Raw genomic sequence first — 25,757 nt, forward strand, 5'->3', positions numbered from 1 at the left:
TTACAGATCAGGAGCAGTTACGCACCATTTCTCAACTGACAGGGTAACAGGGAAGGAGACTGCCAAATGTCATCTAATGACCAAAACTACCTAAATAATGGATACTTTTCAAAGGCTAAGCGAGCATAATAGGCCTCGAGTTTCTGCATGGCTTACCATCAATGTCCCAATTTTATTCATCGGGGTTTTGGTTTTTTTGTTTGTTTTGTTTTGTTGGTTTTTTCCTTAGGATATCCCCCATGCAACCAAGCACGTCAAAACCACCGCTGGCACTTTCCCTAGACCAGGGTATTGTGATACCCAACGAAGAGACTAATATACAAACAAATATACAAATCTAGCTCTAACCCTTGCCCAAACTTGCGATATATAGATACTAGGATCTGGAGGCGGAGGGGGGGGAAGAGAAGTTTAATCCCTGGCATACAGAAAGTTCTGTGCCCTCAAGTAGTGACACGTCAAGGAATTCCTGTTACTCCACAGCATGCCTTAGAAAAAGTGAGAGAACATTAAGCAAATGCAACAAAAATAAACTCGATCCTTTTTTTTTAATTATTATTATTACAAAGTGTTCCTTCATAAAAACAAAATAACTTTAATCCTTATACTTTTGTAAAAATTTCGTAAAAATTAAGACAGGCTGATCAGCAGAAACAAACCCAGCAAAAGCAACAAACGTAAACTCAAAATTCACCAAAAAAAAAAAAAAAGGCTTTACAACAGTCAAGCAAATTAGCACATCAGAGAAATTCCACGTGTTATATTAACATCCTAGATGTCCCAGCAAAGCATTACCTTTCAAAGCAATTAAGGAATATGCTGCTGTTAGAATACTTTACGGTTGCAAAGTAACAGACATGCATCAAATCTGAAGAGTTATTCAGAGGCAGCTAAGACAGCGCTCAGCACTAGATCTTTTTTTACAGAGAGAAGACACAATTATCTATAGAGTGAGATCTGAGCTTATCATTAAAAGTTAAGTTTGCAAACATGTACAGCAAGGGTTTGACATTTCAAGAGTATTCCTTTAAAGCAGTAAGCACAGTTAATAATTTGTGTAGGCATTAGGTAGTGTCACAGCTTTTCAGAAGAGTTACATGACCGTTGATTTGTAAAAGATTATTGCAGTTTTATCAACGGAAATGTTGCTGGTATGGACACCAATATCGACAACATTCACAGAATGAAATCCAGGTTTAAGTCAAAATTAGAAAATTGGTATTTTGCTGTTTGCAGAAGAAAAATATTGTCATCACCTCAGCTGTAAATGGAACCCGCTCCCCACAACCAACACCTAGCAGTGAGAGTGACAGAAAGGGAGGGGAAGCTGTCATGCCAGTTGTACTGTGCAATGACTGGATGGGTGCCGTCAGTCGGGATGACAAGAGATGCATTAACAAAATTGTTCATAGCTAGGAGAACATGCCTTTTGTCCCCTCAGAGGCTCTTTAGTCGGGTACTCTATATTGTAAATATTTAGTTAAAAAAAAAAAAAAAAGAGAACGACCAAATTTCAAGAAGCAGAGCCTTAGCAGACACGCGTTAGGGTCCCTCTTGCAAGAACACCACCATCATCTGAGAGTGATCCAAAAGTTAAAAAAGTGCAGTTAACATATTGACCAGTTCTATCAGAGTTGATGGAATTACTCACACATTTAAAAGTTGATGAATGTTTTGCTCAACTCTAAATATGAAAGGCTAAGCACCTGGTAGGGGCAAACCTCAGCCACAAATATCTATATCTTGTCTTTCCTCCACAAGAAAGAAAGCAGAAGAGACTACACCTATACCCACCTATTGCTTTGACATTACTAATTCAAACATGCTTCATCAAGTTGTGCTTTGACTAGTACTGAAACAGACTTTGTACATTTAGCCCCTTGAGTTTACTTAATCTAGCAAAGCTAGCATAAAATTACCAGTCTGAAATATGGAGATATAACCATACCGGGTGATAAGACGAGGGGCCCTCACAGCTTGTCCTACCAGTCTGTAGCACCAGCAGAGTGGAAACGTATTTGGAGATACTGCTTGTTCAGAAGCAGGGAACAGGACAAACACAAGCTAACATTAACAATTCACAGGGAAGTGTTTATTTTTAAATCTCATTACCAATGAAGGATTACAACCAGCTTCTGAAGAGGCAGAAACTATTGCAGAATTTAAAATTATCTGTTTGGAAGAAACAAAGCAAAGGACATTTTAAGCTCATAACAAAGCTTATGTATAGTGACAACGCAATAATGCAATGGGTTTGCTCTTCCTCTGCTACAGCTTAAGGGAGCTCTGAAAACCATGGAAGCAAGAAAGGCATTGGGGCCATCTGTCGGCAGATCTAAAAGACAGCATTAGCTTACACAGGGAAGGGTATTTACACTGCTAACAAACACTTCCCTCCCAATGAGAATTTAGTTCCTGCAGACACAGATGGCATAAGCCCAAAAAACTATCCTCACTTGGCTTAGACAAGGTTTTGCTTTTTTTTTTTTGGTGGGGTTTTTTTTTTTTCAGGTGAATTGTATCACGATTTTAACGCAGGCAGATGGTTAAGGAGAACTGTAAGTCTCCTTTCAGCCCTATTTTATAGGGAGGGGAGCTCCATTTTACCCTTTACTACCTATTTCCATTAACTACAGATATTTTCCACTCAAAAGATATATTTAAATTATTAAGTTAATGAAAACGTATTCGACCAGTTCAAAAGAAAGAGATCAAAAGAATTAGGCGGTACATGAAGATGAAGCTGAAAACCTGTACCACTTCAACCAAACGTTTTTCCCTTTATTTGCAAAGGTAACTAAGTGACTTCAATTTTAGGTCAAATAAAAGCACAAAACCCCCATTTTCAAACCCAAATACATTTGCTTGTTTAAGTTACACCAGGGAAAATATGAATTACAGATTGCTTATAGTAATTGTAAATGCTCCAACCAATTCTTTCCAGGAACCAGCGGGTTTCTCACCTCAAATTTCTCCAAATTAATTCCTTACCCAGCAGACCATTTATTAACTAACAAGCACGCAAAGAGCTCTGCTTAACCTTTAACAAAAAGAAAACCTTCAAGAAGTTTAACCCACCTCAGAAACAAGGGGAGTAACAACCAACCATTATTGTAAAAGAAATGGCAATTTGTTTCCAAGCTTTCAAATCAGCACTTGGGAAGACGGATTGCTTTGACTCATGGCCAATTTTCATACTTTTTAAGTTCTGCATTTGAAACCATTACACTGCTTCATATATGTCTTAAGCTACCTGCTGGATACTACTCACAATCAGGAGGCTGCTTAACATTCCCGTATCACTTGGTTTTAACATTAGAGTCAACGTCAAACTACAATTTCAAAGGAGTCCCAGGTGTTACACCTGCAGGTGAGTCATCCCGCCAGTTTCTGCCAGCAGACCTCATTTCTCCAGTGAAACAGATATTATACACACAGCTAAGTCACCGCCATGCAAAATCATGAGGGCTGGACAAAGAGACCTTGGACCAACAGATGCATTCATTCAGTGTGAAGCAGCTGGCAGAAACGATGCTGTCCATCCACTGCCTTTTGCTCAAGGGAAGCTGCGAGTGTCCGACTGCGCAGCAGGACAACTCCCCGCTTGTCCCTAAAGGCTCAAGAGGAAAGGCAGGAGGGGAGATATTCCTTCCATGTACACGCGTCACCCAACACTTAACCATGATACAGACCCATCTGGTACCAAAAGCGAGGAACTGCACAGCTGACTAGGTCAGACACCTGGAAAAAGATCTAAAAGGCATTCTGATGTTGGCCATCACACGTCCACAAAAACCACAAAAATCTTCCTTCATTCTCCTTTCTAATGTGTCAATAACTGTTAACAAAGCAATAAAAAGGAAGAACAGTCTCACAGGCTCAGAAGGAATTATTTAGTAGTTATTACAGTGTTAAGTATAATGAATATGAAGAGTCCAGCACAGCAGGCTAGCCATGGGAAGCCTTTATGAAGGTCCTCCTGGTCAACAGTCAAAACTAGAAGGTCCCTGGAACAGGAGGTAACCAAAACTGGTCCCAATGCTCCTTCTCTCCTTCTTCAGACTAAGTAGATGCTCTGCATAAAGGCAATTCCTTCTTTCCTCAGAACGGGGACAACTCTCTAATTGCTTTTAAGTTGAAGCATAAAAATAAAAACCTTCTCCCAGCTACCTCCCATCCACACCTCTGTAACAGTGCGGCCGTTGCCACGGTCGCCTGTCACCCTGTTGCGTTGCAGTTTGCTGTGCCTCTTCCTGGAATCCACAGTGGCAGCGATGTCATGCTGTGAACAGCCCCATCATCTCCCTGCTCAATGCAGAAGAAACAGAGGCACAACCGAGACCTGAAATACTCTACCAAGAAACTATGAGTTATTTTTTTTTAACTCTCCCTAATAGATTTAAGACTATGTACTAACTGGTTAAGTAGTACTGTGCTGCATTTTTAAGTGCCATATAAGATCTAGTCCTGTGAACAACTTGTTGTACAGTTGTTTTACTGTAAAAAAACCTCCTATGTGGAAGTCCCATTGATTGGGCAATTTCCCACCAGTTTAGAATATTAGGAGTGCAATAGGTCACTTTTTGTATTTTAACTAATTGGAAGTTTTACCTTTAATGACTACGGAGGAAGGTAAACATGACTGGCGTTCGCTACGGGAAGAGTCCAATTTATTTTAAATTATTAGTTTAACTCAACATTAAGTTCATCCGCACTAGAACCTTTCTGGGGAACCATTTTGATTTCAGTAAGTTAATAACTAGTAGTAGCAAATAGAGACAATCCCTCAGAATCATTTGAAACAGCACAATGAACTTAATTTTAATGCCTGATAATGTTGTTTATTATCTCTTTTAAGTAAGAAAAAAGGGATAACTCAATTAGCTTTAATTAAATTCAGGGTATCGGACCCTAACAGCTAATGCAAATAATATAGATTTATTTTTATAATTAATGAAGTCCCAGAGAATTAGACTTTATTTCACTTTGGGGGGAAGGTGGCAGCTACAAGTCTGTATCCCATTACACACATGGAAAAACATAACTAGCTGTGGAAAGAACAAGAAAAAAAATCACCTATAAAACAAAACTGAAAGAGAAATACTTCTTCCAGAAACAGAAAAAATGACAAGACTATTTGGAAAAAAAAAAAACAAAAAAAACCAACAACGCAATGAGAATATACATACAGTGTAATGCCTAGTATTTCAAGACCAGTTTCTTTGAGAAAACACATTTATCAGTTCCATAGCAGGGTTCCTACAACTTAGGAGAGTGATCTAGTTATATGAAAGACACTTGCATGCAAAAAAAAATGTTTTCTTGCAATTGCCACGCATCCCCAGCAGATTCACGGCAATTAAATCACTACTATTTCTCACTCACTACTTCACGAAGTAGAATGTTAGCAAACCCCGTGACCAATAGTTCTTCAGAAAGACCAACTCCTCCCTTCATACTGGCTTGAGCAACTTAATGAGACAGTGGAGTTCAAGATCCTCAGGGGAGCAAGGAGGAAGCACAGTAAGCTCACTACCCTGGACTTCAGGAGAGCAGACTTCGGCCTCTTCAGGGATCTGCTTGGCACAGTATCATGGGATAAAGTCCTGAAGGAAAGAGGGGCCCAAGAAATATGGTTAATATTCAAGGACCACCTCCTCCAAGCTCAGGAGCGATGCATTCCAACAAGGAGGAAGTCAGGCAAAAACACCAGGAGGCCTGCATGGATGAGCAAGGAGATCCTGGACAACCTCAAACAGAAAAAGGTAGCTTGCAGTGGGTGGAAGCAAGGACAGGTAGCCTAGGAAGAATACAGAGCAATTGTCCAAGCAGCCAGGGATCAGGTTAGGAAAGCTAAAGCCCAGATAGAATTAAATCTGTCCAGGGATGTCAAGGGCAACAAGAAATCTTTTTACAGGTGTGTCAGTAATAAAAGGAAGACTAGTGAAAATATGGGCCCTCTGGAAGGAAATGGGAGACCTGGTCACCTGGACATGGACAAGGCTGAAGTACTCAGCAACTTCTTTGTGCCTTGGTCTTCACCAGCAAGGGCTCTAGCTACACCAGACAAGTCACAGAAGGCAAAGAAAAGGCCTGGGAGAATGAGGAACCACCCACTGTAGGAGACGACCAGGTTCAAGACCATCTAAGGAACCTGAGGTGCACAAGCCCATGGGACCTGATGACATACATCCGCAAGTCCCAAGGGAACTGGCGAATGAAGTTGTCAAGCCATTATCCATCCCATTTGAGTCATGGTAGTCCATTGAAGTTCTGCTGACTGGAAAAGGGGAAAAATAAATCCCATTTTAAAAAAGGGGAAAAAGGAAGACCCAGGGAACTACAGGCCAGTCTCACCTCTGTGGCCAGCAAGGCCATGGAGTAGATCCTCATGGAAACCATGTAATGGCATATGACACCCTTGTCTCTAAATTGGAGAGATGTGGATTTGATGGATGGATAAGAAATTGGCTGGATGGCCACAGTCAAAAAGGTGCGGTCAATGACTTGATGTCCAAGTGGAAAACAGTGACGAGTGGTGTTCCTCAGGGGTCGGTAACTGGGACCAGTACTGTATAACATCTTTTTACAGGTGTGTCAGTGTTGGCAACACGGACAGTGGGATTAAGTGCACCCCCAGCAAATTTGCTGACGACACCAAGCTGCGTGGTGCAGTCGACACACTGGAGGGAAGGGATGCCATCCAGAGGGACCTGGACAGGCTGGAGAAGTGGGCCTACGCAAACCTCATGAAATACAAGTCCAAGCACAGGAACCTGCGTGTGGGTCACAGCAATCCCAAGCACAAATACAGGCTGGGCGGAGAATGGATTGAGAACAGCCCTGAGGAGCAGGATTTGCAGGTACCGGTGGATGAAAAACTGGAGATGAACCAACAAACGTGCACTCACAGCCCAGAAAGCCAACTGCATCCTAGGTTGTATTAAAAGAACAGTGGCCAGCATGTGGAGGGAGGCGATTCTGCCCCTCTACTCTGCTCTGGTGAGACACCCCCCACCATGGAGTACTGCATCCACGTCTGGGGCCCCCAACAAAAGGAGGACTTGGACCTGTTGGAGTGAGTCCAGCAGAGTGCCACGAAGATAATGAGAAGACTGGAGCACCTCTGCTATGAAGACAGGCTGAGAGAGTTGGGATTGTTCAGCCTGGAGAAGACTCCAGGGAGAACCTATAGCAGCCTTTCAGTACTTAAAGGGGCCCATAGGAAAGATGGGGAGGGACTCTTATCAGAGAGTGGAGCGACAGGACGAGAGGTAACAGTTTTAAACTAAAAGAGGGGAGATTCAGATTAGATATTAGGAAGAAATTCTTTACTGTGAGGGTGGTGAGACACTGGAACAGGTTGCCCAGGGAAGTTGTGGATTCCCCTTCCCTGGAAGTGTTTGAGGCCAGGCTGGACGGGGCTTTGAGCAACCTGCTCTAGTGGGAGGTGTCCCTGCCCATGGCAGGGGGGTTGGAACTCAATGATCTTTAAGATCCTTTCCAACTCTTAACCACTCTCAGTTACCCTCAGTAAGTTGGCAGACGACACCAAGTTGGGTGGGAGTATCGACCTGCTGGAGGGTAGAAAGGCTTTGCAGAGGGATCTGGACAGGCTGGATCAATGGGCTGAGACCAACGGGATGAGGTTCAACAAGGCCAAGTGCTGGGTCCTGCACTTGGGTCACAACAACCCCATGCAGTGCTACAGGCTTGGGGCAGAGTGGCTGGAGAGCTGCCTGGCAGAAAAGGACCTGGGGGTGTTGGTCGACTGTGGGCTGAACATGAGCCAGCAGTGTGCCCAGGTGGCCAAGGAGGCCAACAGTATCTTGGCCTGTATCAGGAACAGCGTGGTAAGTAGGACTCGAGAGGCGATCGTCCCCCTGTACCCGGCACTGGTGAGGCCCCACCTCGAGGGCTGTGTCCAGTTTTGGGCTCCTTCCCACAAAAAAGACATTGAGGTGCTGGAGCGGGACCAGAGAAGGGCAACGAAGCTGGTGAGGGGTCTGGAGAACAAGTCTTGTGAGGAGAGGCTGAGGGAGCTGAGGTTGTTCTGCCTAGAGAAAAGGAGGCTGAGGGGGGACCTTATTGCTCTCTACAACTACCTGAAAGGAGGGTGTAGAGAAGGGGGGGTCGGTCTCTTCTCCCAAGTCACAGGCGACAGGACTAGAGGAAATGGCCTCAAGTTGTGCCAGGGGAGGTTCAGGTTGGATATTAGGAAGAATTTTTACACAGAAAGGGTTATCAAGCATTGGAATGAGCTGCCCAGGGAAGTGGTTGAGGCACCATCATCCCTGGAGGTGTTCAAAAGACGGGTTGACATGGTGCTGGGGGACATGGTTTAACGATGTTTTTTTTTTTTGTCAGAGTTAGGTTGATGGTTGGACTAGATGATCTTGAAGGTCCCTTCCAACCTAGATGATTCTATGGTTCTATAATCCACTTTGACATGGGCTAGGAAGTGTGCCTACATTTACTGGCTACCAGGGGATGCAGTAACTTCTTGGGATTGCCATAATATACTCATGATTGTTCTTGTTAAATCTTGCTTAAAGAACACTACCCATGAAAGGAGATAATCTATATAACCTCCTTCTACAGATGAGGAACTGAGGTTCAGAGACAGCAAAACAGCTTTCTCACAGTTGCATTGGATGTTTAGTTGCTGGAAACAAAGATACATGCAAGCAAGCTACGACCATAACTAAAAGACTGCCTTATTTAAATTACATTTAAAAGACAGTTGTAACTTTGGAATCACCCTGAAGCCCTACCTAGTTAAACAAGCCTTTACTAATGAGCACCTCAATGCAAATAGAATTGACGGATTAAAACCACAGCAGAACTAACGAGGAACAGAAGCAATTTCCCATTTTAGCTCAATAATTATAAACATTAAAAGACAACATCAAAATGAATTCACACACAAGACTGAAAAAAGCATTCATGAGTATGCCTACTTCACCACCTACGCTACAGCTGGAGGTCAGCTTTTCAGCCCACTGAAACAGCCCTATCCCTTTCTCAGAGGGCTGTATCAATGCCAACAAGCAGCGTCAGCTACACCACTGAACTTGGATAGACAAAAAGAATAAACAAGTTTTGATTATAGCACGAACTGTTTGATTTTTACTCATTTATCTTCAAAATGCTTTGCAATGGAAAAAAAAAAAAAAAACCACCTTATTGGCATATCACTGTTTGCTCCAAGTCTCATGAAAAGCAGCAGAGATCCCCCGTTTTCTTAGATGAAATAGTTGTGTTCCAAGGAAGTATCAGACATATTGCTGGAAACCGTAACTGTGTGAAAACTTGTCAAGGTAGATTTTAGAACCAGTCAGTCATGACAGTATTCCTTACAAATTCCCAGAAAATCATGGAAGGATAATTTGTAAACAGTGCTTTAATAAAGAGGAATATAGAGGACTTACGACAAGAAGTAACAAGAGATCTACCCTGTAAAGCTCTTGAGCCCTGTGAGGACAATGTTTCATTTTCTCGTCCCTAATTCCATATCAATGGCATCAAGCAAGGTATTTGAACTCAACTCAGCTCAGCTGCCACTTCCATTTAAAAAGATCTCATGCAGAAGGAGTGGCTTATTCGAATGCCTTTGAAAAAGGACATAGTTATTTATCAAGAACAGCCTTTGTCTCAACAAATAGGAGCGCTGAATAAATGTCAGGATGCTTACAGGTGAATCAATTCTACCAGTATAAGCAGTTCATTAACCACACAGTATTTCTGTATTATGATTTAGCACAAAGTACATTTAAATTGCCAGACTACAAATTCTTTGTAATGACCTCTCAAGAAGACAGTTGCTGTATTAGCACATCTGATGAGTTTGACTGGAAACATTCAACTTACCCTACCGGCAGGCAGCTTTTACATAGTAATAGGGAAGGACAGCCCTTGCAAAGAGCAAAGCCATGAAGTTCTACCACAGCAGGAACTGGCCAAGATAATAACAGCAAAATGAGTGACAACTGTCATTCCAAGAATAACATTGATCTTTCGTGAAAGTGAAGTCTACTGGGAACATCCCAACACTGTCCTAATTCTCCCTTCTCCACTATCTGTGAGGACAGCATACTCAGAGCATAGGGCTCAGCATGGGAATCCCAGGGTGCAGCATTTTTGTTCCTCTTGACCTAACACTTCCATCAGATGGAGAATCTCGAAGATGGCGAAATAGTTAACCTTAATTAAGATTGCATAGAGTTATCTTCATGTAGATAATTCAGATCTTGTCCTGGATGAGTTACCAGATCAAGTTAAACTGATCAAGATCACCCAGTGAGATCCAAAATACTTAGCTAAACTCACTATGAAAAAAATCACAGAGACAGCTTTCTGGCACATAAGGCTGAAATGCTCGTCACTTCCTAGAACTCATAGGTATAACTGACACTGTAGTACATCGAATTTCTGAAGTATAACCATCTTTGATCACTCCAATAGTCATTTCTTTATGAAATCAGAGAATCAGGTTGGAAACTCCAAAATAAAACTAGAAGAAAAAGACCATGAGACGAGATTTCCCCCCCGCCCCAAGAAATAGGATGTATCGAAGTAACTGGTTACCAGGATATTCTTAATACAACATTGTCTTTTTAAACCTCTCTAAAGTTGAACTAGAAGATGATGGTCCTACCTTGATGGAAGCAACATGGAGCAAAGTCTCTCCTTTGTAATTTCTTCTGGCAATTGTGTTACCACCGGGGGACTTCAACACAGAAGGACTGTGTGGCATTCCTACTTGATTACAAGTCTTAGAAGTAGATGGGGTAGAGGGAGATTTTGAAAGTGAAGGACTATTTATTGCTTGAAAGACTGCAGAGCTGCTTGTCTTCATTACGGTGTCAGTGAGTTTCGATACAGAGGAAGAAGTCTGAACTGGTGTCTTCTGTTCAGTTGCTGGGGAGATGGAGCAACTCTGAGGTAACTCCTCTAAGCAATCTGCTTGCTTGCCTGACTTCCCAATAATGCCTCTCTCAGATCTTCTTGGTCTTTTAGACTGTGAAGTATCTGGAAGTTGGGATTGCTCTCTTCCACGTTTTAAAGGTGTAGTTTCATTTTCTGTTGACAGTGATGTCTCTGTAGCACAGTGTTTTGCCTTGCTGACTTGCGCAGGACACACAACCTCACTGTTACCTTTCTTCTCTGAGGATTTTACCCGTGGTGATATTTCCACATTTTCTGTATTTTTGCTGGAGATCGCTTCCTTTACAGACTCCTGAAGTGTCTCTTCAAGGCAATTTGGCTCTGGAGTGCACAGGACTACCGGTTGACTGCAGATGGTCACACACTTTTCCTTAGGAGTCTTCTCCTCAACTTCTCCTTTCTGCTCAGGCTTCTTCAAGCTCCACACTTTGTTAACGTCTGCTAGACGTTTCTTCTTCATCTTCTTACTCTGTCTCTGTGGTGGCTTTTCTGTCGGCTTGGAGGGCTTTTCATGAGGAGGGGAAGGAAAGAAATCATAAATTGAAGATGCGTCGTGACAAAGGTCCTGGCTTTTAGTCGCAGGCTGATTCTTGCTCAGGACGCATCGAATCTTCCTACTTCTTGGGCTGAACCACATTTTTATCTGTTCCTTCTTACTCTTTTTTCCAAAGTCTGAGTCTGTTGGTGTGGACATATCTTCTGTTGAATCTAAGTGCAGCAGGGAAGAGGAAAAATAATTTATAGAGTACTCCTCAGTAGAACATCGCAAAGAGAAAAGACCAGAATAACAACTGTAATAACTGATGAAGTGTTACTAAATACAACCTATGAGTGCCTCCATTTCTTCTGAAGCGACACACGTAATGGCTTTAAAACGACTGGCAAGGTAACACATCACTCTGGAGCTCAGGGATTCCAGTGGAGCTAAAGCTATCTACTAGGTAAGTCAGCACCCTGGTAGAGAAATTTCCTCATGCACCTGGGTTCACAGCACAGCACGTGCACAGAAGACTTCTGACCAGGTTACAGAGAAGAGGGAAGCTGCTTCTCTGCTTCTCTCACCGAGTTCTCCTTGGAAATAGGTTTAACAAAGTAGTCCGTGCATACACAAAAAAAAGCACAGAAACAATTTCCTAAAAAGATATTACAGTTCATCTGAAGATGAACAAGAATAACTGTAAGCAAGCAAAAATAACATCCTTATAAAACTGCTGAATGTTCCTGACAAATTTTGACTGATTCCACAGATAGAGCAGATGAATCAGAGGAATATATAGAAAATCTGTAAGTAATTGTGTCCTGTCATTTGATCCTTTACCCCTTGGTAGTAAATAACTCCAAGGAAGCTACACATTTTGATGACCTCAAACATTTCTTTAAAAATATGCAGTGGAGCAATTTTGTAAGTCACATCATACAGCATATTACAAATCAATAACCAAGATGACAGAGGAATATCTTGTACTCCTAATGCATGAAATAACGGTTGAGAACAAGGACTATAAATGGTGTCCTCAATGGTTTAAGAATAAATTAAGGAGCATAAAGTGACCTCTAAGTTAGACACTAATTTTATTTGACAACAACTCTTCCAGTGCAAAAGATCCATAACAGAATTTTTACAGATTCCTTCTTGGAAATCTAAATTATTTTAGGTTACTTCGACAAGTCCTCCAAAGTAAATGCACAACTCATTTTTTCTGTTGCCTCCAACCTCAGGGACATTCACAGAGGTCCTGGTGATTTGTAGCAATTATAGCAATCAATCACAAAACCAGTATTAATTTTGCCTAGGAAGGCAAGTAGGGTATTGTTATTACTGCTTTTAAACAGAATCAAGACCAAAATTAGTGGCTTTTTTTTTTTAAACAGTCTTGAAATAAACTATACGAATCTTGATTATTAAAAGTGAAAGACAGACCTCACTGCAACAATATATTACTTTCACTTCACTGCATTAACTTTCTACAGATATTTTGTCTTCTCCAAACCTTCTCTGCTATTTTTGGTGTTAGTAACTATAGCCTGTTTTCTACAGCAAGCTGTGATAAAGTCACAGATAGCAGACTAGCCCCAATCCCTTAGCCACAAAAAATAAGTTTGAAATTTCACTTAAAACAGAACCGTATAGCTAGTAATTCAACATCAAAGTAGACATTTGTAGTTTTCTTTTAAAGCAATATTTCAAGGTTAAATGTTTCCTCAATCTTGATTTAAGGAGATTTAGCTAGAGTGATATGTAAAGCAGCATACCGAAAGTGTCTTTAAGAACACAGCTTGAGGCTAGCTAATCGATCATTTAGGTATCTAAAGATAATCATCAAGTACAGAGCTGAAGCTATTTGGTTTTCCGGTTGGGCTGAGCTGGGTGCAAACAGGAAAAAAAGGACTGAAATGGAGACTGAAATCTCATAACTAGCTAGCCTTCAGAAAGATACCGCATCCAGTTTCATTCTGAAAATAACATCTAAAAAAAAAAAAAAAAAAAGAGCTTGATTGCAAACAGATGCAAAACATAAAACACAGTTACTATTTACTTGTCTTGCCTTCACTGTTTACAAAACTAGCAGATTTCCTTCTAAAATATTTACCTTGCTAGAACTATCAGTCAGCTCCAAGTAAAAAGCAAGAGTAAAATCAGCTTGCAAAAGTAATTTGTGCAACAATTTTGCGATGTCCAGAATTCTTTTTGATGTGTAGAGCACAATAAGGCTCTGAATTCCAAGCGACAAATTCAATCAAAGGCACTGTCCGTCAGAAGTAGGATCTAAAGCTGCATAACACAATTAAGTATTTACACTGGAAGCTATGTATATACCACTTCTGGCAGCAAGAAAGCTTGTGAAAAAATCAACCACAAGGGTTCGTAAACTGATCTGTTCATTACCGGTTGCTCAGCAGGGACTTACTAGTCAGGTTATTAAAAACCTGCTGAAAATATCCCAGGTAAATACTTTTCAAGGATTGTTTTTGCTCACATGCAACTACTTTCAGGTGTAAAAGAGTACGTTGCATGTTTTAGAACAGGAAGGCGCTCGCTGGACATGATTAACAGGCCACACATACTGCGGAAGAGATCTGTCAACATGGAGAGGCCAGCCACGCGCACCCAGGGCACCTCCAGAGACTACTGGGGAAGGAACTGCAATTTCTGCCAGGGTGCGTGTGTCACATCTCAGCCGTTCTTCAGAATACTCTGTAGCTAACATCAACTTCACCTGAACAGTTCTGCATAGCATCTGCAAAAAAACATTATTCTTAGACTCTGCCACTACTTTTCTTCATTCCCAAAGCATACAAGGTAGGGAGTAGAAGTAATAAGGACAAACGGCCAATCTGCCCTCCCCGAAATTCTAATCCTTTGATGGACCCAGAGCTGTGAGAGGGAGAGAGTAGAGACACAGCGCTAAGAAACTGAAAGGAAGATCTTATGGTTTAATACGTAAATGTTAATTTATATAAAGACGGCAATACCTGGTAGCTAAGAGCATTCAGGTTAAACTACCTTCAGAGAAAATTGCTCATGGAAAAATCAATCCAAACGAATTCTTTGCTGTCTCCAAGTTGGAAGTCAGAGCTTGCGTTTCAAGGGGAATGAAAAAATTACTAGATATGATTGATTTGTCTTTTTAATACATAAGAAGTATCCTCCCAAAATTTAATAAAGCATGCCTTACTAATTCTAGATTTTAAGCATTTGCAATACTGAAAAGACTATCCACAATAACAGTATTAGAATCAGCTTATAATAAATGCAGCAAATTTACTCTCCATTACCTATTAAACGTAACATTCACACACACTATATATTAACTGAATTCTTTCTAAATTAGACTTATTTGCACATTATAAGCACAAGTTTCTTAATGCTGGTATTTAATAGAGTTGAATTTCTTAAGCGTTAAAAGGGTTGAGAGTAGACAAAAATATTAGGAGATACACGGTGATTTGCAACTAGAGAGCTACATCTCCAAGTTCTGCTGTAGTGCAATAACAGGCTAGAGCAAGAAAAAAAAAAAAAGAGCAATTAGAAAATGTGGTTTAGCTATCATTAATCTGCATCAAAGGAATATAATGATGCACATTGTGTGCCTTTCAAATTATTCTCTATTATGGGTTTCAGAACAGAAGTTGAGAAATCTCTTTGACAAACTAGTCCCTTATTAAAAATCAAAGGGAAGTGCTTTGGTACCATCTGTGCAACATTAGTGCCTTCGCTGAAGAATGATTATTTTGCAAGTTAAGTATTCAACACAGGGGGGGAAAAAGGGAGAAATTCCAGCTATTCAAAACCTCATCTTTAGCTATTATGAAAAATGTTATAGCATACACGAAATGCAATGTAATCTATTACAACACGAGTTCAACGTCCTTCCCTCCACATCAGTAAATGTGAAACTAAATTATGACACTATAAAGGCTAATCAAAAGTTAATCTCTCCTACTGTCCACCAGCACCAACAGGAGCTTAGGAAGCTTTGACCAACACCTGCAAGATCTGTATGAGAAGGGGGGAAGGCGACTTTCTGTTTCACTGTGTTAGAGTAAAGCAGATTATGCTCCAAAGAACAAGGTAAAATCATCTGTAAGTGGTTGTTGGGAAAATTCACAACAATCTCTTCTTTTTAAAGAACATAACACAGAAAAATCTGCTGAAATATTTAGAAATTCACTTTCAAAGTCATTACTGTAAAGCAACCTTCTTCATCTCTAGTGTACTATATACCCTATGTCCATGATTCAACAAGTTCTTACTAATTACCCACCTATGAGGCCTATCACTCCACCAATTCCAATTCTCAAGATGTCTTGGACTCTGCAACATTAGAGCTAAAGACTTTGAGGTGCAGACATCCCATCTTTGAAGCCTGCCATCCAGATAGCTTCCCATTACCCTTGTAAAGGTACAACACTAGGCAGTGAAAAAGGTCAGGCAGCTCTCCTCACCTTGCCACAGACTGCAGATACAACATCTCTAACAAGTGGTTTAGTTTTGAAACTCAGCATTTGCTACCTACAGGTCGCGTTTTCTGGCCAGTTTCAGGTCTGTTGTGTGCCAATTCCCCTTTAGTTACCCCAGTACTATTCTGTAGTGTCATTTGCTGTGCTTCCTTTTGATTTTAAAGAAACACATCAGCCGTTTTGTGCATTCTTTCCTGAATTACTTGCTGTTGCTTCTAAGAACACAGACATAGTTTGGCAAAAAGTGACCCTTATCCCAGTGGAATACAAAGTGATATTCCCCTAATATCCACCGCAGAACCTGGGGGTACAGGGATTTTTTTATACTTGAATTATTCAACAAGTGAGCTTAACCCTACCCTCTTCAATCATAGTAGTTCTGTGTTTTTAAAGACAACACACATAACTTAACGGTGTTCACTAAGTCTGTCCTAGATTAAAAAATGGGTGCTATGGTGATTTTGCATTAGAAACTTCAGTGTTAACAAAGATCTCAAACAGAAGCCTTGAGACAAGCCATGACTGTCTCAAAACAAGGTATACAAAACAAATATGCAAAAGATATAAAACAAATATACAGAAGGATTCCTTTTTCAACTGCTCCTCTTCCTTTTCTCCACAGAAAGATTGATTTTTCAGTCTGTTTCCTTTACTAGAACACAAAATACAATTTCTGACCTTCTAACAAAAAAGAAAATACTGTTGATGGGAAAGTGGCAGAAGTACAGTGCCATGAAAGCAACTCCTTAACAAGAGAGGTCCCGATTCTCTAAAATCAAGCATATTTCAGTTTGTATACCTGAAGTTAAAGATATACATCTATGGAAGGTGACAGACTGGACAGACAAAACATCCTAAAGGATTTGCCTCAAAATTTCTAAAGGTACAGCATCCTGTGATTTGCCATAGTACAACATGTAAAGCCTGTTGTTAGAGATGTGCTCATTCATTTATGTATCCAAACCATTCCTGAAAGTGAACTTTCACCAACTCAGGAGGTTTTACCCTTAACCTCAGTATGAAACTTTAATCCAACTGTAAGAGCCCTCCAAAATGCCTAAACAGTATCAATAATACTAGCATGTTGTATTTTAAAGACTATTTATAGCATTACAAACAGCTCCTCTCAGAGATTCTTCTCCAACCATGTTTATAAAAGCCTTCACCACTTAAAATGTTTCCCTGAAATCCTGTTTAAGCCATCATCTACATTTTCTGTGCTCCAGAAGTTTTAATCATCGTAGGATTTTAGATCTATATAAAATGTATTCCTTTACAGTTGGACACAAGTTTCCAGCCTCCTCACTTCAATGTCTTTTGATGTCAATAAAGGGCTACCCCATTAATGAACATGAAGATGCCGCTGGGATTAGACTTAGAAAAAGAATCTTTAATTTAGACAAACATATTAGGAAGCAACAAAGAAGGAAGAATTACCTTCTCTATATCTGACAGCTAAATTAATGTTTTCTAAAACTTAGTATTACATAAAATGCTCCTCTCTGGGTTGCAGAAAAGACATACACTCGCCTACGCTCATTTCACTGCATTTTTTCCTACTTTGACAATCAGCCTAAAATTTGATAAAGAGATGAATTCCCTGAGTACTATCTTGCAATCTTCTACCACAGTCAGCAATGAAAAAAATCCACTGTAGCTAACTTGTTCTGATTGTTAGGGACCAGAAAATAAATTAATTAAGACTTACCCCTTTCCCCTTTTAGGCAAGGAACACGGGTAATTTTTTTGGTGGGAAAAAACCCTAAACTGAAAATTACTGGGACTGCACACATACCTCCACGCACAAATACACAAGATGCAAGAGAATATACGCATTCATCCTTTAACAGGGGCCCTCTACAGTGTACACTGCCTAACATTACACATTCGTGCTCCCCTAAAAGCACAAAACATGACAACTTGTGCCCCTGATTCATGCTACTAACTGCCACATGACTTGGGACTATATCACACTTTCATCTAATTTTGGAAGACAGATTCTAATGAATTATGGACTAACCCGCTCATGCAGATTTCTTGGTAAAACAGATTCAAAGAACGGAGCAATCCATGCAGACAGTTCTCTTCAAATCAAATTTTCCAAACATGATTCAGAATAGCTTCTCAGAATCTTAAACAGGGCTGCACTGCTCATTGTCTATAAAGCCCGTGAAATGAAACAGAGAGGTCTGGATTCACCAGTTCGGAGACCCAGGTCTGCTCTTACCTGAGGTGTCCACACCCAGTAGATGCCGCAGTTTGCTGCAAAGCTGAATCATGTTATCTAGTTGCCGGTTTATCTGCGCATCTTGCACCCAGGCTGGCATGTGGCACACTGGGCACTCTGTGCCAACACAGTCACCCACGCAAGATCTGAAAGTAAAATGTAAAAATCCATTATCCAGCATAGGTTACCTACTGTACTCACTATCAACCTTTTCACAGGCAAATGCTCAGCAAGAAACTCTTATTTTAGCGTTGACAGACCGCTATTGTAAAGCCCACATGAGTTAGTCACAAACGCAGGAGCGGACATATTTATCGTGGCAAGTGACAAGGCATAATTAAGCAAGCCAAGTCCAGAGCCTTGTCAGGACATGAAAGACATGGTATCGTGTGACACCCACGGAACTCACAAGCTGATCCAAATTTTGAAGGTACGCTAAAGCTCCGCTGCTGTTTGTCTCCAGATAACAATTAGGCTCAAACAGTTAAAACTCCACATTCTATTATACCTCAGCTAGAGACAGGGCTATTCTTCTGCAGCCTCCATTTTTAAACATGAGAGAAAGCCAGCCCATAGTAAACTATCATTTTCACTTTTTCCTACTTAAAATTTTCTTGATATTGTAAAGTTTCACCTGTCTGAACGCTTTGCTGTCAGAATCCCCATGAGGATCTGCAGGTATTCAGAGTATTCCATCACTTTTCTCCTTCAGGGCATTTATGTCAGGTGATGATCAAGGCGAGGCAGGTGGGGAAACAGATTTACTTAGGAAAGGTCATTTAACACTTGTAGCTTCTTAGTACTTCTGCTTTCCCCATATGAGCCTAAAATCTTTTATTCATTTGATTAGTCCAGTGAGAGTAGTACCAAGGCACTGCTACCTGGAGAGAAAGATGGAAGTCTATACATCTAGACTCTAAACATGTAGTAAGCTTGGAAGCTGACAGTCATACACCCCAAAACTAATAGCATACCAGTTAACAATACCAGAAGAATAACTACCACCACTTTCCTGAAGAGGAGAGTTATTTTCAGATCGGCTCTCTGCACTGGCATCTCTCCCTCAAACACCACACAAGTATCATGTCTTCGGTTAATTCCAAGACCGGAAATTTGGTACGTAAAAACTGCTGCTAGGTGTGTTTTGGGCTTTAAACAGCCTGCTCTGAGCAGGTAAAGGACCTCGCAGTTGAGACACCGCTATGATCGGGAGACTGAAGTACAATTCTTGGCTCTGACATATTCTAGATGACATTGACGAATCACTTGGAGCAAAGATAAGAACCACCAGGTCTCGTTCTCTAGGAAAGTTGGCCTCAGGTCTCCCGCATCTGTAAAAGGTAGTGCAAAGGAAATGCAGAACGACGTTTATACCATGACATTTCCTAATTACTTGTAGCTGTTGGGTTTTTACAGTCATTATCCATTAACTATAACTAACTTTGTAGTTCCTCAGACAAAACTGCAGAAACTGATCTTAATAAATATCCTTGCCCATAATAAAAACCATGCTGAGAGAGAACCAGTTACATTATGTGTGACCTGATTACTGCAGTTCATTAGTTTCACATATTTCACTTCATGTATCAGAAGCCAGCTCCGGCCATTCACCCCACTTCTTCCCAGGTATATTAATAAACGTCTGTCTTAGCAATGGATCAGAACCACTTCGTGTCAGAATACTGAAGATTCAATCCATGCCCTTCCAAATTTGCCTGTAAACAAATTAATCTAAATTTCCTAATTTTATTTTAAAAAATAGCCACTATCCAAGACTCAGTTATCAAAGGACACGTTAAATTAATGACTAAAAGTCTGGGCACACAAAGGAGAAAGATCAGGTACAACAATAACTTTAGAAATAGCAAATAAACTCTTTTTTCTGGAATAAGAAATAGCTGCTAATGAATGCTTAAGACTCTTATTTGCTATTTTTTCCAGTCTCATCAATGCAAACTGCATCACCTTCTGACGTCTTGAAAATTTTTCTTAAAAAAAACATACTTCAAACTGTGCATGTTTGAAATCTACCACCTAGAATACACTCCGGTTATGCAAAATAAAACCACAAGGCATTAGATGCCTGACAACTAAACAATTATGTTTATTAAGCCACCCTTATGCTACCCTTCAGCAATCCACACTACACCTGAGAAAAAAAACCAACACATTTTGTAAGATACAGATGAACATATTCAGCCTAGAGAAGAGAAGGCTCCAGGGAGACCTTATAGCAGCCATCTAGTACCTAAAAGGGGCCCATAGGAAAGATGAGGAGGGACCCTTTATCAGGAAGGGGAGCCATAGGATGAGGGGTAATGGTTTTAAACTGAAAGAGGGGAGATTTAGATTAGATATGAGGAAGAAATTCTTTACTGTGAGGTTGTGAGATGGTGGAACAGGTTGCCCAGGGAAGTTGTGGATGCCCCATCCCTGGAAGTGTTCAAGGCAGGCTGGATGGGGCTTTGAGCAACCTGCTCTAGTGGAGGTGTCCCTGCCCATGGCAGGGGGGTTGGAACCAGATGATCTTTAAGGTCCCTTCCAACTCAAACCATTCTATGATTCTATGATATTTATAAATAACTTGTACAAGTTTCTGAGGGTTATTTTACCAAGTACTGTGCGGACAGGTAATACAAATGGAACAAGTAATAAAAAATTTGCTTCAGATGGCAGAATTCCGCAATTCAGAATAAAGCTATTCATAGTCAAAGCTGGGAAAGAACCTACACATCTGGATAGAAGTCAGTCACGTGTACATCTTCTAATACATCCGTACTGGTAACATAGATGCTTAGGGCATCTGTCCCATAAACAGTTACTTCTTAAAAAGCAAGGAAATCTTTTGTTAGTATTTTATTCTCCAGGCCTTCAACACTTTAATCTCCCATTAGAAAGCTGCAGAAGAAGACAGGGAGTAAATACACAGCCATGAAGGAGGGAGGGAGGGAGCATTTTCCTCCGCTTTGATTGACATAGTGACTGCAGTATTAAGAGGTGAAGCTGAATATCTAGCCTGGCTAACAAGCAAAGGTTAGAAGGTGTCTATCCTCTCCACTGTAACAAGCATAAGATTTTACTAGATAGCTCATATCTGTGCTGTGCACATAAACCCTTTAAGATAAATGAGCGACTTTTTAACTCCCTGTGTCTGCATTTGTATTCCACGAACAGCAGTGACATACAGGACAGCCAGAAGGTTCCACCACCTTCCCTAAATGAGGCTCTGGGACAACAACAGTTCCGACTCTGCCTGTACCAATGATGCAGTGACTTGTCCTAAGACAGACCAAGTAACTACCTCCTCCTACCATCCTGCCTCGTTAGCAGGATGTTTCTGACTTAACTCAGAGTATTTGACAAACTATAGATGGAGGTACTCGTGCTACCCCAAGGTGTTTGGATGGACCACAAACACAGGAACAGCTACAGTGGCAGATCTGAAGGAGCAAAGCCATTAGCACAGCAGAAGGCCAAAGCAATGATAAGCAGCATCTGATCCTCTCAAGCAGAGCAAAGCCCCCTTGGAAACACGAAGCATCTTGCCCGGCTGCTCTTTTTGTTTGTTTTGAAGGGAGGAAGAGGAAGGAGCTGGGGGATGACAGCAAGAACTGGAAGCTATTTTCTTCTCCTCCCCCACCAGGAGTGGACACACACCAACACCGGACTGAGGGCTCCCCTTTATACCGTGCCCGCATCCTGAAGCCCAACCCAGCACTCGCAAAGCCGGGCCTTCGCTCTAGCGCGCCACACGCCCGCCCGGGAGCAGCGAGGCGGACCTACTGGGGGCGGGGGGGCGGGACGGGACGGCAGCTCCCGCTTTCCAGCGGTGCCCCCCTCCCTGAGGCGCCGGCCCTTTCTCCAAAGCACGGCAGCAAGGAGGAGGGCGGGGGCCCCGGGGCGGCCTCTACAAGCGCCGGCGGCCCGGGAAGGGTGGCGGGGCGGCGGAGGCCCGGCACGCCGCGCTACTTACAGGCAGAAGACGTGCTCGCACTGCCCCAGGGACACGGGCTCCCGCAGGACGCCGGCGCTGTGGGCAGAGCAAGGAGAAACGCGGCAGTTTTTAACACAGGCGGCCTTACGGGCAGAGTGCCAGCGGCGGCTCCGCTCGCCTGCCGGCAGCCGGGGCGGAAGGTGGGGGGGGGGGGGGGGAGGGAGGAGGCGTCCGTTACCAGCGGGAGCATCTCAGCGCCCTCTCCAGCCGCGCCAGCGCGACGCGGGTGTGGGCCCAGGGTGGGCCGGGCGGCGCCATGGAGCGTGCGGTGGCGAGGGACTCGCCGCCCGGAGCCGGCCGGTTGCCCGAGCGGCCGCGCAGCGCTTCCCGCATAGCTCCCCGCCGCCGGTACGGATCCGAATCCCCCGCCCGCCTCCACTGCGCAGGCGCCGAAGGCTGCGCCCCCGCCAGCGCGCACGCGCGCCCGCAGGAGCCGCCCTCGCCCCCGTCCGGCCGCCGCGCTTCCCGCGCTTCGGGAGCGGGGCGGGGCCAGCCGTGAGGGGCGGGCTGAGGGAAATGGCGGGCTGGCTGCCAGCCAGGCTGAAATACAGGGTTGAGGTTACTCAACAGCTCTCCAATCGGCTATCCATGGCTACAGGCTGCCAGGAAGGGACAGGCGAGGAAGGAGGGGCGGAGGCGTTGCCGTCTACATCAGGAAATGGACAGAGTGTGAAGAGCCGTCTCTGAAGAATAGCCACGAGCAGGTTGAAAGCCTGGGTGGTGCTCAGGTGAAGACCCCGGCGACTGGAAAAAGGGAAACGTTGCACCCATTTTTAAAAAGGAGGACTCTGGGAACTCCCAACCTGTCAGTCTCATCTCTATGCCTGGGAAGATCATGGAACAGATCCTCCTAGCAGCCATGCTAAGGCACAGGGAGGTGATTCAAGTCAGCCATCACAGCTTCACCAAGGGCAGATCCTGCCTGACCATCTCATGGCCTTCTATGATGGACTGACTACATCAGTGGACAGGGAAGAGCTACTGATGTTGTCTGTCTGGACTTCTGTGAGGCCTCTGGCACGGTCCCCCACAACATGCTTCTCTCTAAATTGGAGAGATATGGATTTGATGGGTGGACTGCTTGGTGGATGAGGAGCTGGCTGGATGGTCGCATCCAGATGGTAGTGGCCAACAGCTCAATGTCTAGATGGAGATTGGTGACAAGTGGTGTCCCTCAGGGGTCCATATTGGGACCGTATAGTTCAATATCTTCATCAATGACATAGACAGTGGGATTGAGTGCACCCTCAGCAAGTTTGTCCACAACACCAAGCTGAGTGGTGCGGTTGACGTGCCTGAGGGATGGGATGCCATCCAGAGGGACCTGGACAGGCTGGAGGAGTGGGCCCGTATGAACCTCATGAGGTTCAACAAGGCCAAGTGCAAGGTCCTACACGTGGGTTGGGGCAACCCCTGGTATTAATAGAGGCTGGGGGATGAAGGGATTGAGTCCAGAGGAAGGCCATGAAGATGAGAGGGCTGGAGCACCTCTCCTATGAAGACAGGCTGAGAGAGCTGGGATTGTTCAGCCTGGAGAAGAGAAGGCTCTGGGAGACCTTATAGCAGCCTTCCAGTACTTAAAGGGGGCCTACGGGAGAGATGGGGACAAACTTTTTAGCAGGGCCTGTTGTGACAGGGCAAGGGGTAATGGCTTTAAAGAGGGTAGTTTTAGTCTAGATTTAAGGAAGAAATTTTTTGCACTGAGGGTGGTGAAACACCGGACAGGTTTCCCAGAGAGGGTGGTAGATGCCCCATCCCTGGAAATGTTGAGGTTGGGTGGGGCTTTGAGCAACATGATCTACTTGAAGACCCCAGCCCATTGCAGGGCAATGACCTTTTAGGTGATTCCAGACCAATCTATTCTATGAAATCGATCAAATACTCAAACCCTATGCATCTACATACATCTTTTCAATATCTATATATAATCAATATGTCTAAGGCAGTGCAAACATCCACCAAAATGAGGCCAGAAGTGGGCAGGTGGGCGCTGTGTCAAGGCGCTGAGGGCCTCCTCCCCCCAGGCCCAGCACTTAGCTCAGGCAGAACACCCGCCCCCTGCCAATGCCTTTCCACCCCCGACTTTAAAAATCTAATTTTTTTCCCTCTCTTTCACCCATTCATCAGCTTCAGTCTGACGGAGATACTTCACCAGTCACCGTTACATTGAGTTTCAAGGGTGGTTTGTTCCTCAGCTTGTGCATCCAGTAGCACCTCAGGGTTCAGCCCAATCTTCCACTTTTCGCAGGTTGCTGGTTTTGAGGTGGTACCTCCATAGATGTAGCCCCCGCCTTCCCCGTACAGTGTAATTACTGAAGCACATAAAGCAGTTATAGCAGGAATTTATCACTTTCAGGTAGAAATACTCCTGGCCAAATAAAAGATAGAGCAGGAATGCCAGGAGCGATTTATAACAGGCTTACTGACATTTCGCATCGAGAAGCTCCGCTGGTGAATAAGCATCAAGCCATAAATCTCAGAGCAAACATGATTAAAGCGAGCGAGTTTTTCTTTGAGGGGACTTCATCATAAAAGGACATGGCGGCACAGAGACGCAAAATTTGGTTGGCGACAGTCGTAGAAAACAGCCGTCAGAGTCGCGTCCCAGCAGCTCGTCTGAAATTTTGGCAGCATTTCTCATCCCATGTCTCCCTCCGTTTGCTTCCTGCAGGTGGGTGGTTTCCCCTCGTCCCCGCTCACCGGCTGAAGTAAAAGCACCGAGATGTCTGTGCCATTCAGCTGAGCGATGGCAGCCGGACAAGAGGGACTAATTTGAGTGCTGGTGGCAACACGGGCGTTTTCCACAGCTCTTACCTCATCTAGAGAGAAGGACTTCTACTCAGGTAAGTGTTAAATTGGGGCTGAAATCACTTCTAAGAAAGTTATCCTTGTCTTCCAAGAAGGAGTTTCTTCAGTTTTCAGGTTTCACACTTCTCTGCTTCGGTAGTTCATTCCCTCTGTAGCTCCTGGACACAGAGAATGTTTTAAATTTGGATTTTTATATATATTTTTTTTCTTTATTTATGGAAGGTTAAATCTTTATCTTTGCTACTAACATTAGCCAGAGGTACAAGGAGGTCAGCACCACACCAGATGGCAAATTGTGAAATCTCTCAGCCCCATTGGTCCAAGAAAATTTGCTGCTGTCGTCTGGGGCAAGCTGATGTGTCACAGGGTGAAACACCATCACGGTGATTTGAATAGCGGCATATTCAGCCTTGGTTAAGCCAACGTTGTCGTATCTCCTAACCTGCTTGACCCCAGCAAACACCATCTTGGCTTTCTCTGTCTTCACAATAACTCTTGATCTTTATCCATGAGAAAGGAAGCTGTGGAGGGCCTGAAGGGTTAAACAACAGCCTGTCCTTTGCAGGTGACTGTCCTTGCAGAATCGGGGCCTGCGCCCTGAGGGGGCGGGATGGATGTAGGCGTCCCCATCCACACACCCCATCCACACATGTCTCGGATTCACCGGCACAGGGAGGAGAGCTGTTTGTTGTCATTGACAGCACAGTAGCTGCATCTGTGCGCTTGGATCCAGCTGTGAAAAGTGCGGTTGTATCTCTGTAATAGCCTGTTGTTTTCTGGTGCTCAGGAAGCCCCCCGCTGTGTTAATAACAGGGAGCG

At 43.2% G+C, this 25,757-nt stretch overlaps 1 protein-coding gene across 1 annotated transcript in view; it reads right to left on the reverse strand.

Moving 5' to 3' along the window:
- BARD1 (BRCA1 associated RING domain 1) overlaps window positions 1-22,501 on the reverse strand; it is a 51,307-nt gene extending 28,806 nt beyond the window's left edge. The window contains exons 1-4 of the mRNA XM_074145323.1: window positions 22,309-22,501; window positions 22,110-22,166; window positions 18,137-18,282; window positions 10,658-11,655 (exon numbers count right to left, since the gene is read on the reverse strand). Coding sequence (XP_074001424.1) covers window positions 10,658-11,655; window positions 18,137-18,282; window positions 22,110-22,166; window positions 22,309-22,463 — 1,356 coding nt within the window. The 5' untranslated portion in view covers window positions 22,464-22,501. The remainder of the gene's footprint in view (window positions 1-10,657; window positions 11,656-18,136; window positions 18,283-22,109; window positions 22,167-22,308) is intronic.
- Between the last annotated feature and the right edge of the window lie 3,256 nt (window positions 22,502-25,757).

Source organism: Numenius arquata, chromosome 3 (assembly GCF_964106895.1).
Source record: "Numenius arquata chromosome 3, bNumArq3.hap1.1, whole genome shotgun sequence".
Classification (NCBI taxonomy): domain Eukaryota; kingdom Metazoa; phylum Chordata; class Aves; order Charadriiformes; family Scolopacidae; genus Numenius; species Numenius arquata.